A 16,024-nucleotide genomic window follows, 5' to 3' on the forward strand; every position below is an offset into this window, starting at 1 on the left:
CTTCATTAACCTCCTGCTCTCCCCTACCTCTCTCCTCAACTCAGTTGTCTTAACATGGCTAAAATTTCATGGTTTGTTGACCAGTTTCTTTATACAAGACCCTCAACACAATTTGCTTTACTTTTCCCCTAATCTTACATATAGCTGAAAATAAACATGAAACACCAATTAAATTGCTTCATTTGAAATATAAGACCATGACACTTCAAAGAGGACCATTTGCCAGCTTCATCTGTGTCCCACTGTTTGAATTTCTACCTCTCACACTCTCTTCTCAAACTTCCAACACCTTCTCAAACCTCTTCATTCTTCCACTTTTGCTGAAGCACTAAGGACAAACAATAGAACATGGCCACAAGCTCCACCACCACATACTTGCTATTATTTGATCCATCTGATCTGTGTTCCTTTCTACAGCCAGTTTCCCCAGGTTGGTGTAAGAAACTGCTCTACAAATTTCAAGGACATTGCATCATTCCTGTTCTCTTCTCTGCCTCAATTTTTCCTTCTGTTGCACAATTCCTATCAATATGCAAAAATCCTATATTCATCTGCTATTATAAAAATAAATATGAAAGGTATATCCTGTTCCCATTCAATCTACAGCTCCTACCTCTTTTTTAGATCTCCTCCATAACAAAGCTGTCTAATGACCATCCTCCATCCAATTTTCTTTGCAACCCTTTAATCAGGCTTTCACAAACCTTGTCTGCTCTCCATTCCCCCCTAAAAACCTGCTTTGTTCAGGAATACAAGGTTAAACATGGATTCAATGTTTTGTCTTATTTTAAATTGACTTATAAGTCTATTTGATATAATAGATTGCTCTGGACTCCTTAAAAGAGTTTCTCCAGTCTTCTTATAGATTAAAAATTCTTTTAAATCCCTTACTAATTCTTTGGCTACTCTTTCTCATATTCTCTTAGGGTTCCTTCTGACTTCCCAGATACAATAGCATTAGAATTTCCTAAGACAAACGCATTGGGCTTTTTGCTTCCATCCATAGTCATAACCTTAATAGGCACAAGGCTTTATATAGTACTTGCCAATGGTGTCCAAGATTATGATTGAGTCAGAGCTTCCTTTTAATCTCACATATCAACGGGTAATTAGCAAACTCATTGGAATGTTTAATAAATGTTTAAATCTAGATACTTGGATTAGTAATAAAGAGCTTACAATTTAATTTACAATACTATGTATCAAATATTTTCTACAAACAATCTTTCCTATTCCAGTTAATAGTAATTCTACACAACTGGCTTAAATTTAAAAAAAATTGAAGTCATCATTTTCTTCTCCCATTCTTGAATAACTACATCCAATCTTTCAGTAAATCATAATACATACTTATAATCTGACCTCATTTCACTATGTTTTTAATTGAAACCTCTATTCTTTTCTTTAAAAACATTCACTGGGACATTTTTTGAGATTTGACTAAAATGTATACTCCTAAAACTACCACTGACCACTCATACACCAGGCTAATTTAGAAGTGTAGGAAAAAAAAAGAAGCAACTAACATCATGAGGGTCCAGTCCCCTTGTAAAGTCCTGTAGAAGATTAGAGGATTAACCATTTTCATTATCTTACCCTGTGAAAGTTAAGATATGAGACAACAGTAATAAAATTGGGTAGACTAGGAACTCTGCAAAGAAATCTGATCTGCTAAAGAGACAATGTCTCATAAATCCACAATTAATGCTTCTCAGGTCCCTACAAGGAAGATGTCAGTTAGAAGAACCATGTAACTCAGAGAAAACTAATGATTTTTCTGATACAATTCACCAGTTGGGATTATTTCTCCATTAGAAAGGTCATCTAATAATACAGTTACATTTTCAATTTTATCAAGCTTGTGGGGGAAATCAAAGCTAAAAGGTTCCCAAAAGCCAATTTTTTATGTAGAAAGAGCAAATGTTTTGTTGATTTTGGACCCAAACTCATTGTTTTTTGAAGTTTTGTTGTATTAGTGTTGTGACATATATCTAGATGATGACCCATCCAAAGCACCATGTGCTCATAGGTGAGACTTCTTGGAGGCACTGGTTCATGGCTGTGTAACACATCAGTCAAATGATTGGCTTGATAGTTTTAGGCCAAGAAATGGCCGTGACTCATCCACATGGCTGACACTGACAAAGGTTCTACAATCTGAGGTACAGGATCTCAGGAAAAATCCTGAGGAGATTTCATTGACCTTATCAGACCCAAAAGCTACAACTCTTGTTGCAAAAGTCTTGCTTTATCTTGGTCTTAACCATCCAGCAGAAAAGTATAAAAATGAAATATAAGAAAAAGCCATGCTGTTATGTTGAGCTGTAGGGGTCTGAGGTCAACAAATTCTGACATCACCAGTGAAGTGGAAGACCCAGTACTATTATGGGCTACTGGACTCTTTTAGAATATTTTGCTGAGTTTACACACCTATAATATTCAAATGACGGAACTAAACAAAAAAGGGGACACCGATGAATGTCCATTTTGTATCTGTGTATTCAAATGGTTAGGATAGATCTATAGTTACATTCTCTTAATGAATAGAGGGATTTATTCTAGTAGTGTTTATAAATAGGATATCATGTCTGCATCTTGTACAGCAAATAACCACTAGGAAGAATGTATGCAATGTGTTAATTATTCAAACTGTCCTACCAATTTGGCTTGAAACTGTCTCATTGCTATTTGTTTCTCAATAAAATTATGGGAAAAAACTATATTTTAGATTAACTACCAATTTCTATTGGTAGTTAACTAACAACTTTGACTTGAACTTATTAGTATCAGCTAGCTAAATTTATAACTGGTTTATATTTCTCTACAGAGTTATTTGCTATATAGTGATCAATTTAATAATCAAGTGTTTTATTATTTTCTGTGTCCATGAGTGCACTGAAATTTTAAAAATATAATTGTCTCAATTTAAAAACATAGTTTTAGGTGTGGGTGATAGATTTACTAAAGGGGGAGGACCCATGCTGGGTATGGGTGACATCAACCAATAGGCTTGCAGCCTGGATGGAAGAAAAAGGAGAAGGTGGAAGGCTCACTGTTTCCTGCCTCCTTTGCTATGGACTGCCTTCCCTTCTGCCTCACCACCCTCTACAAACTGTGAGAGAAAATAAAAGATTTCCTTCTTTAATTTATGACTCATGTATTTTGTTCCAGCAATGAGAAAGTCATTTAATACATTATTATATATTTCAAGTAGATAATGTTTATTCTCCTTTTGTGTAGTTGGTACATGTAGATAGCAATCCTCATTCCTTTCTCCCACCCTTTCCCTCTTCTCCCTCCCTTTCCTTCTCTTCAATTTACTCTCATCATGCAATCTATGTGACTCTGCCAAAGACTATGTCTAATAACATGACTACTGATAAAAGTGTCCTGTGGATTTTAACAAAATAAAAAAGGTTATTAAAATATAAGACCCTACATGACCTGACTTTTCACCATTGCTATAATGTTTTCTACTATTATTATTTCTCTTTTTCATTTTGCTGCCAACATATTCCCCTGTCCCCACAGTACTGAAAGTACACTTGCTGTAGACAGGCTATTTACCTAATAGTGCCTGGGGTTTTCCAGTTCTTTTTAAATGGTACCCTTACAATGAAGTTATTTGTTTATCTTTATGAGGCTAGAAATCAAATCTAGAGCTTTGTGCATGCTAAGCATGCACTTCTACCATTCAACTGCATTCTATAATTCCTAGTGCTTACAAGGATGTTTATTCTTGACCTTCTTTTTTCCCCTTAATAACATTTAGCAACTTTTTATATACATACTTTTATGGTTTATATTTTCTTTAGTGTTTGTTCCTCCCATTAGAAGATATGCTTCATAAAGGCAGGAATTTTTTAATCAATCTATTCATGGCTCATCGCCAAAATCACCAGGTGCAAGAAGATACTCAATGAAAATACAAGTGAATTTATTGAACTAATGTTTATTCAAATTTAAATATAATTCACTACCAAAGTATATTCCATTTGAACTTCATTTTATTGTGAGTTTCATTATTTAAGCTTCTTCATATCTTTTAATAATTACAGTTTTCTAAAATTTTATAACTAATCTATTGATTTATCTGAATAGTTTAATATAACATAATCCAATTTAATATTTTCAAAATTGAAAAACAGCAATTATTTCCCTAATCCACTCGTAAATTTAATAGGATCTATTTCTTTTGTATAAAATACTTATGATTCGTTTAGAAGCCAGGACACAGTATATATGAGCCCCACTGTTGGCACAAAGTTGATTTTACCATTTTGTATAGAAAAAATACCAAAATATAAATCAAATTCCTACAAATAACTTGACAGCTTTAACTCATTTATGAGTCTTCAGTTTTTTCAATTACATAATAAATCATGGGGATAATACTTTTTATTCTCAGGAATAGACACTAATATTTCTTAATTATCTTTGATGTCTTCAGCCTAATGATTTTATTGCTATTTATTCAATCATTTATAGTTAGCCATCTGGTAATATATAATATGATCTTGCCATAGCATGAATAAATATATTCTCAGAGAGACTAATATGAATAAGATACACTGAGGTTGAGATGCATTTTAAAACTGCATTTTCAAGATTGAACTTGGTCAAATACAGAGGAAATAAAAGATTGATTGGAATTTTAAGAAAAAAGCTTCTCAACAGAATAATTTTAAAAGATTTTAATCATTCTTTACCAAACCATGTCACATTTGAAAGGTAAAGTATTATATTTCCTATTGTAGAAAAATTACAAGGAGCTAACCTTTTCACCTGAGTACTGTTTGTCGTATGGATAATTTGTATTTTTCTACTACTTAATGATTACCAACCAGTTGGCAGTCAAGACGAGGATTCACTAAATCCATACTGTGCATTGTCTGATTTTACATATTTGGTTTTATGTGGTTTGGTTTGCTTTGGTTTGGTGCCAGGAATGAAACTTAGAACTTCATGCTTCCAGGCAGGTTCTTGTGGGCTGAGCCACATCCCTGGAAAATATTTTGTAAAATCCAAGGAGTGCACATGTATATCTTAATTGTGTTTTTGAGATTCTTCAACTAAGCTGAGCAATGACTGGGACTGTAGAGCATATTTAACAAATATAATTTAGTATCTAAAACATGCCAGCACATTGCTAAATTCTCACTATACAAATTGAATAGAATGATTTGAAGCATCTAAATACTTCTAATTGAGAAGAATCACCACAGATGTTCTCTATAAAGTGCAAAGGAGTGGGGAAACATAGCAAATAATGGTTAAGAGATAAATAACTAAATTGTATGCATGATATGAATAATGGAGAAATGATAATAGTTGATGTGCCTATGAAATAGGTTTTTTTGGTTTGCTTGTTTGTTTTTTGATTGACAAACTACTCTTAAGAGTTCAAATTTCTTTTAGATATTCATTGTTAATATACTTTCACTTTCTCCTGCCAGGAACTTCCTAGTAATTTACCAACATTAGTTTAATAGTGCTTGAGTAAGGACAGTGGCTCCTTCTTAGGAAGGGTCAAAACCTACATAACACTAAGGTTGGTTAAGACAGGGATTGTGCTTCTAGCTCTTGATGTCACTTCCTGTTTTCCTGATCTGTGCAAGCCTAGTGAATTCTTTCATTAAAAAAAAAAAATGAATTACTCCTTGCAAGATGCCATCATGCTTATTACCATAGTCATGTTTATCAAGCTTCACTCCATTTTTTAAGTGATGTGCACTTCGATGTTTTCATTTTACCTCATCTTGCTGGGAGTTGAGCAGCTGCAATTTCATGTGCTTCATATAGGCCATGGTAATTGGCATGTTGTAGTCGATCATGCTGGTCACCAAGGTGGGAGGCTTCCCATTATCTGTAACAAAACAGTTTTAATGGGTAATAAAAGCGATACTACACTCCACCTGCAGATTAACCTAAGTTTTCTAAATTAAAATAGGCTTCTAGATACCAAAAGTTTAAAAGCGTGGTACCATTGTAAATGAATTACAGAAAAAAAGAAAAAAGAAAGATGACTTTCCATAAAGGTGAACTAAACTAAAAACTATGAATAAATTATTTCTAGTTACAGGGGAGAGTTTAAATATTCTAAATCTCAAAAATTAAACTATTTTTTTTTATTTTTAGGGAAGGGTCTGCAGGGTGTTCAGGGTCTCACTGCTACATCAAACTAATAGTGATCTGCCTGTTTACAGCCTCCCAAGTGCTGGGATTACAGGAGAGTGCCACCACACCCAGTCTAAAACTAGTCTAATTATTAAACACAGATACTTGCGTTTTTCTCCTTTGCTGCACAATTATTTTCTATATTACATCTGAGTGCCAAAGGAAATTTACTTTTATTTTCTTTTATTGACCAAACTGCTCATCTTCACATACATGGCAATAAGTAGCAAATATATATTACTGAGAACAATTTAATCACTGAAGTAAATCTGTATTTAGGAAAAAAACTAGACAATTTTAATGATATCTAAAGTCAAATCATTCGTAGATAAAATTTTATTGAAGAAATTTCATATTATTCATTGATTCCTAGAAATTAGAAATCGTAAACTTAAAAGGACATTGATAAAAATCAATTTTCTTGCTGAGTAGAGCTAAAACACCCTGGAATACCACAATAGAGGGAAATTAAAACATTATTATAGTAAAAAAAAAAATGTTATTTTCCACAGCTGAAACTTTCCTCTAGGAGCAGGCACTGAAGTACTTTGTAAGTGGATATTCAAAACTCACTTCCTCCTACTTGAAAAAATGAGATAACCTGACTTGTTGAACTGTTTCAGTCTACTACAGTTTTACAAAAATGTGAGCTATAAATTGCCATTATGAGTAAAATTACTTCAGATCTCACGATTCGACACTGTGGCTACCTTTATGATCTGTTCCATCTGGGTTTAAGTGCATCCTTTTCTGGCACTCTGAGCAGCTCATTAGAAATCGAGTCACCGCTTCTCTTGGTAGGAAGGCATAGCTCTCTGAAATCTGAAATGATTCACAAAATATAGGTGTTACCATATAAGCTCATTGAGCATGATTTAACAGAAACGATCATTGTATTTCCAAATAAGACGCATTATTCCGTAATGGCAGGAAGCACAATGAGAGCATGCACTGCGTACCATGCATCATTTCAAGAAATATCTATCCAGCTTGATTAGATGTCTCTTATTAACAGCCAATAATGTCGCGTGGAGAGTAACAGCTCAACCACATCTGGGTAGGCATCTGTTTATAATTCTGTATTTATTTTAGCAAACTAATTATAGGATAGCGAGAATCTAGTGATTCTTCATTATTAAAAATTGCCAGTATTTTTAACCCACTACTTACACAATCATATTTTTATCCAATTTGCATATATATTTTAAAGTTTTGCCCCAAAGAGAAGCAATAAACTCTGGATTCTGCATAATCAGCATTTCTTTATTATTGATTCAAAAATATTTTAAGTGAGAGTACAAGATCAAGTCAAAGAGAACTCATGTGTATATTATTGCAGTGAATCATCCCTTCCACAGAAAATGACACACCTAGAAATGCACATAGGCTACCTGTCTCCCTTATTTTATATAAGTTGTATAATTTAAGTTATAATTGCTCACAATGAGGGTCACAGCAAGTTTTTCCAGTACCCTATGAAGTACTTGTTTTCATAACCATGGCCTAGAATCAGATTAGAAATCAACACACTTGTCACATAAGTTTTAAAAATATTTATTGTTTAAAAAAATCAAGGTATTTTCCTTATTAACACAGATCATTCTAAAGAGAAACATGGAGACGATTAAAAGCTGACTTTGACACAGTTTCATGTGGGGACGGCTTAGGTTCACCTCACAGCACCAGCACTGCTAAGTAAAACACCAGATGAACAAGACAAGTAGTAAGCTGTGTAGCTAGATGTCTCTCCTGCTCCCCCAAAGCTGCATGCGCTCACAGGGAGGCCTTTGTGGAGGCGGCTGGACCTAGGGTATGTGATACTATGATTAAGGTTCTGTGATAACTAAACTAAATAGGGTCGGCACAGTTCTGGGTGTGGGTACTGGAAGCCCCATTCTAGTTATAGGTGGCGGCCATCAATAGGTTCAGAGCTTTGATGGAATACACAGGGAGAAAGGGAAGGCAGGCTTGCTGCTGTTGTGTTTTGCTTTCTGTAATATCCCTTTGCCATGCTAGTGTGCCTTAGATCAAGCCAATTCAACTGAGATCTGTATAAACTGTGGGCCAAAATGATCCTTTCCTCTAACTTTAAGTGCCTGGTATTTTGTTTCATGAGTAAACTAAGACAAACACAAATGGCACCAATGATTTCTTCAGGCCATACACAGCTGTTATGAACTTTAATGTATTTCAAGTGAGTAGAAAAGAGAGGATATAGGCACAAAATACATTTTTGTAATCTGAATGTAAATGTGTACGAATTCATTTATTGGTGATTGGGTCAACTTTCAACAATCCATGCTGTAGAATGAACACATACAGAGGGAATGCCCTCTGTTTAGGGGCAACTATGTAAAGCTCAAGCTTCCTTAAAACTAACATCAAGATCATTTGTTTTACTTTGTCTATCTCATTGGAGCAGAGGGAAACGAAGGTAAATGGATACAAAAGACAAGAAACAAGTTTTTACTAAAATATGCTATGGGTTACCCATATAAAAGTAATTAAAATTCGATCCATTAGACCTTTAATATACATTTTTAATTTTAAAATATAATTATCAGTCTTAAGTTGAGATACAAGATTTTTAAAATACTGCCTTAGCCTATATAAATATAGGAAAAATGAATTGAATAATTTGAAAGTATATTTCTGAGATATACATGTTAGGTAATGAATAAGGAATCTATCCACAACTTAAATTCTCATTCCTGTCCCTTTCTCTCCCTTTGTATACATACACATATGCACACAAGCATACATGAATTTGATTATTTTCCTACTTTTAAAAAAGAAACTAACATTTAACCTGATTGATTTTTGTCATTTGAAGTAATTTTTTCTGACTCCCTGAATTTTTTTTTATAATTTAAGACTTTAAAGAAATTATACTGTATGATAAATCATGATGGTTTATATTTTAACCCACTTGAATTAACACTCTCCTGGAACCAATGGAATTATGTGGTAAGTTCATCATCAAGCAGAGGTTAAGAATGCCCCATTGACTTTCTCGTTCACTGGCATGCCAACAACGCAGTCCTCCTACGCATTGAAGTCATGTCAGTTATGCTTTCTGAACACATTGCGATGAAATTAGAAGTCAGCAGCAGGACAAAAATTGAAAAAAAATGAAATATGTGGGAATTTAACAACAAATTCCTGAACAGCCAGTTGTTCAAAGAATAAATCAAAAGAGAAATAAAAATGTATCATGAGACAAAATAGAAACACAAGATATCAAAATCATTGGAACGTAACAAAAACAGTTCTAAGAATGAAGATGGTTATGACCAATGCATACATAAGGAAAAAGAAAGATCTACCATCTTTAAAAACTAGAAAAAGTAAAGAACTAAGTCACAAATGATTAGGAGAGAGTGGTAAAGCAGAGACATCAAGTATAGACTACTAAAACAATCAATTTAGCTATCAGTTACTTTTAATCGAGAAAAGAGAATTGACAAAAGTTTTGTTAGACTAAGAAAAGCACTCAAGTAAATAAAATTATAAAGTTGAACAGATTAAATTACAAATAATGCTAGAGGCATACAAAGGATCATAATAGAATACTGTGAACAATTATATGCTAACAAGTAAAGTTATTCAGAACAAATTGAAATGTCCCAGAAATCTGGAGCATACTAAAAATAAATCATGAAAAAAATCTCAACATATTAATAATGAGTGAGGAGACTGATGATAATTCAAAATCCTCTCAATCAAGGAAAGCCTGGGACTAACAGCTCCATTGGTAAATTCTGCTATATATTCAAAGAAAAATTAGCAATGCCTCTCAAACTCTCTCAAATAGTTGACAAGGAGTAAACAATTCCAAGTTCATTTTACAAGACTAGCACTACCTTAATACCAAAGCCAGATAATCCAAATAAACCAAGACATAATAATTATTGATGAATATAGATGTAAAAATCATCAAGAAACTAGTAGCAAATTAAACTGAGTGGCACATGAAAGAGATGACATATCCTAATCAAGTGGGGCTTAGCCCTGGAAAGAAGTTCAAAGAAAACTACTCAAAATAAACATTAACAGAATGAATGGATAAAAATACCACTTCAGCAGATGCAGAAAATCTATTTCACAAAATTTAACTTTCTTTCATGAAAAGAAAATCTCAACAAAGAGATATAGAAGTGACTTCAACACAACAAAAGTTATGTATGAGAAGCTACAGTTAATATATTATAATTCTTGGGAAAAACTGGAAGCTTTTCTTCTAATCTCAAGAATAAGGAAAATATGCCCATTCATGCCCTATTCAGCGTGGTTCTGGAAGTCTTAGCCAAGGGAATACAACTGGGGAAAAAAACAACTAGAGTTCATCTAAATTTTAAAGGAAAAAGTAAAACGTTCCTGCAGACGGCATGCTTTTAGTAAAGAAATATGTAAACACCCCACCAGAAAATTATTACAACTAAAAAATTAAGTAAAGCTTCAGTTTACAAAAATCAGCACACAAAAATAGTTCCATAGCTACATATTAGCAATACACTATCCAAAAAAGAAACTAAGAAAAAAAATCCCATTTAAATTAGAATCAAAAATAAAAAGGTTAATAATTTTAAGCAAGGAAGTTAAAGCTCTCCACATTAAAAAACTATGGAAACACTGATGAAAGAAACTGAAGATATTAATAAGTTGAAAGATATTTTATGTTAACAATTGGAAGAATTAATATTGTTAACACATTCATACTACCCAAAGCCATATAGGTTAAAGACAATCTCTATCAGCATTTTAATGTTATTAGAAAAAAAACTCCACAAAATCCATATAAAACCACAAAAGACCCTAAACACACAAATCAGTTTTTAGCTAGAACAATAAATTTGGAAGCATTATAGTACCTGCTATCAAAATAAATTACAAAGGTATGGTTATCAAAGCAGTATGGTATTAGCAATAAATACATATGTAAACCAATGGACTATAACAGAAAGTCTAGAAATAAATATGTTTATGATCAATTGATTTTTCAATAAATGTGCCAAGAACACACATAGAGAAAAGATAATCTGTTTAAAAAATGGTGATGTGATGAGAAACTGCCCAAATACAGAAGGATGACATTGGACCATTATTTCATACCATATACAAAATTAACCCAAAGTAGATGAAAAAAATTTACCTAGGATTTCAAAATGCAAAAATATTAGAAGAAAATACTGGACAATATCTTATGGATAGTATCCCAACAGTGTAGGCCAAAAAACAACAACGAACAAGCGCTACTACTTCCGATTTGAAAGCCTTCTTAGAGCAAAGGAAATAATGAACAGCGTGAAGAGGCAAGCCACAGAATGGGAGAAAAACTGAAAAGCATTTATCTGCTGAGGGATTAATGTTGAAAGTAATTCAATAGCAAGAAAGCAGCCTAATTTTAAAAGTCATTTGCTGCAGTCTGAAGGTATGTGTTCCTCAAAATTCTTATGCTAAAAATTAACATTACAGCAATAGTATTGAGAAGTAGTGCTTGGACCCTATTATGTCACAGAGCCAGAGCCCTATTGGATAAGATTAGTACCTTTTCAAAGAGGCCTGAGGGAACTTGTTTGGCCCTTTAGCTCATGTGCCACGTGATCAAATATTGAGGACAGAAACTTCTTCATACACTGAGCCTTCATACTGTACTCTGTGGGTTTGTGAAATTTTTATTTGCCATGTTTCATCCTCAGCACTACAAAATTCAAAACACCATCTAGAAATAAAGAAATAAAATTGAATAATACTTTTATTTAGACACAGTGTTAGAACTATCAGTCTGTTAACACTGTGACTAACTATATAAAATATCATTTGTAAATGTCTATTTCTAGGAATGTAGAAATTTTATTAAAATAATTATTGACACTAATAAGAATATTCATATAGTTTCTCTGTTTTGATTTATTTACTGACTTATATTACTAAATTTCTTCATATGTTAAACCTTCTTGGTTCCTTGATCCTGGAAAGGCCCTACTTGTGTTATCCTTTAAATGTTTTCTGGTTCATTTTGTTTTTACTACTATATGTTTACAGGATACCAGGATTACATTAATATGTATTATTCATCTTTGGAATGCAAGTACTTCTGTTTCTGAGTAGGGCTTTGTTGTTATTGTTGTTGTTGCTATTGTTTGAAAGGGAATTGCTAAGTCACTAAGTTTCTTGAGTTAGCCAGCCTGGCTTCAACTTGTACTCCTTCTGCCTCAGCCTCTCAGAGTGGTGGCATCGTAAATGTACACCACCACACCCCTTTAGACACCAACTCTGCATGTGTAGTATACACAGATATCTTGATTACTGATTAGGAAAATACTCAATTCAAGTATGTACTCTTAAATATTTTTTATATTTGGGAAAGGTAGAGCATTTCTTTAGAATTTGCCTATGAACACAGGAATGCTAGAAACACTGCCTCATGTTAGTAACAAGAAGCAAAACATAATATGAATAATTCCTAGTGTTGTTCCCTCTGAACTAAACAGTAAGAAAACAAATGTCAAGTTACATATTACACCTTCTGTTTACAGTAGAAACACACATGCATGGAAAGACCTAGAACATAAGCGTATAGAATCTTAGGAATTATTGACCTGGCATTTTTTATTATGAGAATAGTCATGGGCCATCTATTTCTTAGAAATGTTTTATGAACCTAGATTTTTAAGTGGCTTCTACTTGGAAAAGTTTACATCATTATATTAAATAAAGTATGAAAGTGTTAGCACAAGATACATTAGTAGTGATTGAACTTCCTTGAACTGGACTCATGGCTGAAATTTTATTTTTATTGTTATCTATTAACTTGGACTTAGCTGTAATCGAGAAGTAGGAAGCTGTGGTATATGCTTTTTCATGATTTACTACTTTTAAAGGTCAAGTTTCTTGTGTGTTGTGTGGTTTCATTTAATTTTCTTTTTAAAAAATTTTTTTCCATAATTTTATTGAGAAACAAATAGCAATGAGACAGCTTCAAACCAAATCGGTAGGACAGTTTCAATAATTAACACATTACATACATTCTTCCTAGTGGTTAATTGCTGTACAAGATGCAGACTTGATGTCCTATTTACAAACACCATTAGAACAAATCCCTCTATTCATTAAGAGAATGTAACTATATATCTATCCTAACCACTTTGAATACAGATACAAAATGGACATTCATCTGTATCCCCTTTTTTTGTTAAGTTCCATCATTTAAATATTATAGGTGTGTAAACTCAGCAAAATATTCTAAAAGAGTCCAGTAGCCCATAATATTATTGGGTCTTCCTCTTGACTGGCAATGTCAGAAATACCTTTATACTATATCTATATACTATATATACCTATATACTATATATAATATACTTATATACTATATATAATATACCTATATACTACATATATAAAATATACCTATATACTATATCTATTTTTTTCTGAAGCTATTATCAAAGAGCCTAGGTTCTGATATAAAGTGTATATATAATTCCAATGGTCATAATTGTCTTTAATATGCTGAGAAACAATGCAGGGAAAACCAGCCAAGTTATTCAGGGACAATCACTGTGGCTGTCACTCAAGATGACAGCAGTCATTTCAAGGTGAATCCACGCAACCTCATTAACCATCTAATGATACTCTGATACGTGTGATGAAAGCAGTGATCAAATCCTGCAAGGGGCATTGCTGCTGATCCTCCATGTGAGGGCTTAAAAGGAAAAAGGAAAAAAAAAGTACAAAAGGAAAGAAACAATTGGGAATATGCTAAATAGTTCACTGAAAAAATATTGTAACTTAAAGCATGAGAATTCTACATTGCCAATCAATGTCCTGCTTTTCTGAAGAAAAAACACCCAGTATTTTTAAAACCCCTAAACACCAGAGGACTACCCGCTTGCCCTGCCCCACCCTACCCTGTCCCTCTCTTGGACAGGAGCTTTCTTTCCCTCAATAAATATATTCCGCTCATTAAAAAAAAAAAAAAAACCTAACCACTAAAGACAAATTCGGGCAGATTTCAAATGCAACTCATTTTTGCCCTTAATATAGCACATTTAATGTAAAAATGTCAAGAATCTAAGATAACTTGATGAACTATCAGCCATAAGTAAATCACCTTGAAATACTCACTAAGAAATGCAATAATTCATAACACCTACAGTTTTCTGTAGGAAATTTACTCGTTAAATGAGAAATGAATTGTGATTCCAAGTTACATCTGAATACATGAAGTACTATAAAGTGTTTTTAAAACTTAAAAAACAAAACAATTGATTGTCCAAACCCCTTAATAGCTGTTCTCCTATCTATTTTTTCTCTTGCTATGTATCTCTTGCTCAGCTCTGCCCTGCTGAGACACAGTGCGTGGTACTCTCAGGTTACACGTGGCAAGGTTTCATTGAGCTCATGGTCTCAGGGGATTCAGTCCATGTTCGCTGGCTCCAAGGTGGAAATGTTGCAGGAGAGGGTGGTGGCGCAGACGCTCTCAGCTCATGGTAACGGTGCAACACAGCTGGGGCAGCGTGTAGAGAGGAAGGAGCGGGGACTGCATATGGACCCCAAGGTCGCACTCCTTAATCCATACAGGTACATCCAGCTGTGTACATTACTAAGGACTCCAGTGGCTCCCAAGACAATCAAGTTGACCTAACTGAGCTTAACCACCACAGTGTATCACAAACATTAAGTGTGAGATTATCTCCCATTCTCAATCCACAAAAAATTGCCAATTGGAAGAAAAAACTTGAAAGTCGGAAGAATTTTTGAAGCAGAGTAATTCATTTCCTGCCCTCCTCCCTGAATCCCACACTTCCTACTTCTTTCACTGTATTACGTTTCTGACCATTTTCACTAGAAGGGCCCTCGGACTTTACTCAGCTTGTATATAAACATACAACTCTACGATTCCTGAAATAGTAGAAATTTAACCTGATTTTCATTAATTAGGTAACATTATCACATGGTTTGGCCTTGTAATGGGCAACAAATACTAAATAATCTATGTGTAGATGAGTTCTCAATTAATCAAGTATTTGTGGATTCTTGCATTTAATCTCACTGCAATCCACAAGCAGATTACTAGCTTCACATTATGATCTCTGTTTAACAAAACAGGAAACTAAGCTTCAGGAATTTGTGCATGCTCTCTCTAAGGTGGAAGACAGGAGTCACATGTGATGACATGTTTTCAGGACCTATTCCTTGAACCACTATATTTTTTCCTTTTAATCAGCATTAAAAAAGATTAGGGCTTAGGGAGTTAGCTCAGAATAAGCACTTGCTGGCAAGCGCAGGATCCTGAGTTCAATCCCTAGTACTGCAAAATAAATAAATAAATATTAAAAATAAAAGATGATTCATTTATTCTCAAAAAGATAAGATACTAATCTTACAACATAGGCTAATTATTCTTAAATGTTTCTAATATCTTCTGATATAGGATTCTTTACAAGTATAAAACACTCTAGTCCTTTGAGATAACCCGCTACATAGAAGGGGCAATGGAGTACTCTGTACTTTGTATAAGTTTACAAAGTTCAACAAGAAAGTTATCAGATTGCATATTAACAACATAGAGTCTCCCCTTGTAGAAATTAAGATTCCATTTGTCCTGTTCCTGCCGAATTGATAGGCAAAATGATGGCTTTGGGACAATGTCAGAATATTATGATAGGCAAGAACTAAATTCACAGGATTCCGGCTTTTAATAAAAATTTGTATGATACATTGAATATCTGTCTATTTTTAAAAGAAATATATCCTGCTTCAAGGTTGTATATGGTTACATTTCTGGACTTATGTGTAAACATAAGAATTATATAATTCTTTAGGCCTATTTTAAAAATATATT

At 33.5% G+C, this 16,024-nt stretch overlaps 1 protein-coding gene across 7 annotated transcripts in view; it reads right to left on the reverse strand.

Annotated features, from left to right (window-relative positions):
• Nol4 (nucleolar protein 4) overlaps positions 1–16,024 on the reverse strand; it is a 348,720-nt gene that overhangs the window by 231,742 nt on the left and 100,954 nt on the right. For all 7 annotated transcript variants that reach the window (XM_023715387.1, XM_004623567.3, XM_012514701.1 and 4 more), the window contains 2 exons: positions 6,888–6,999; positions 5,754–5,866 (listed from right to left, as the gene is read on the reverse strand). In XM_023715387.1, the coding sequence (XP_023571155.1) occupies positions 5,754–5,866; positions 6,888–6,999 (225 nt within the window). The remainder of the gene's footprint in view (positions 1–5,753; positions 5,867–6,887; positions 7,000–16,024) is intronic.

This window comes from Octodon degus, unplaced genomic scaffold (genome assembly GCF_000260255.1).
Source record: "Octodon degus isolate 3935 unplaced genomic scaffold, OctDeg1.0 scaffold00003, whole genome shotgun sequence".
In the NCBI taxonomy this organism is placed as follows: Eukaryota; Metazoa; Chordata; class Mammalia; order Rodentia; family Octodontidae; genus Octodon; species Octodon degus.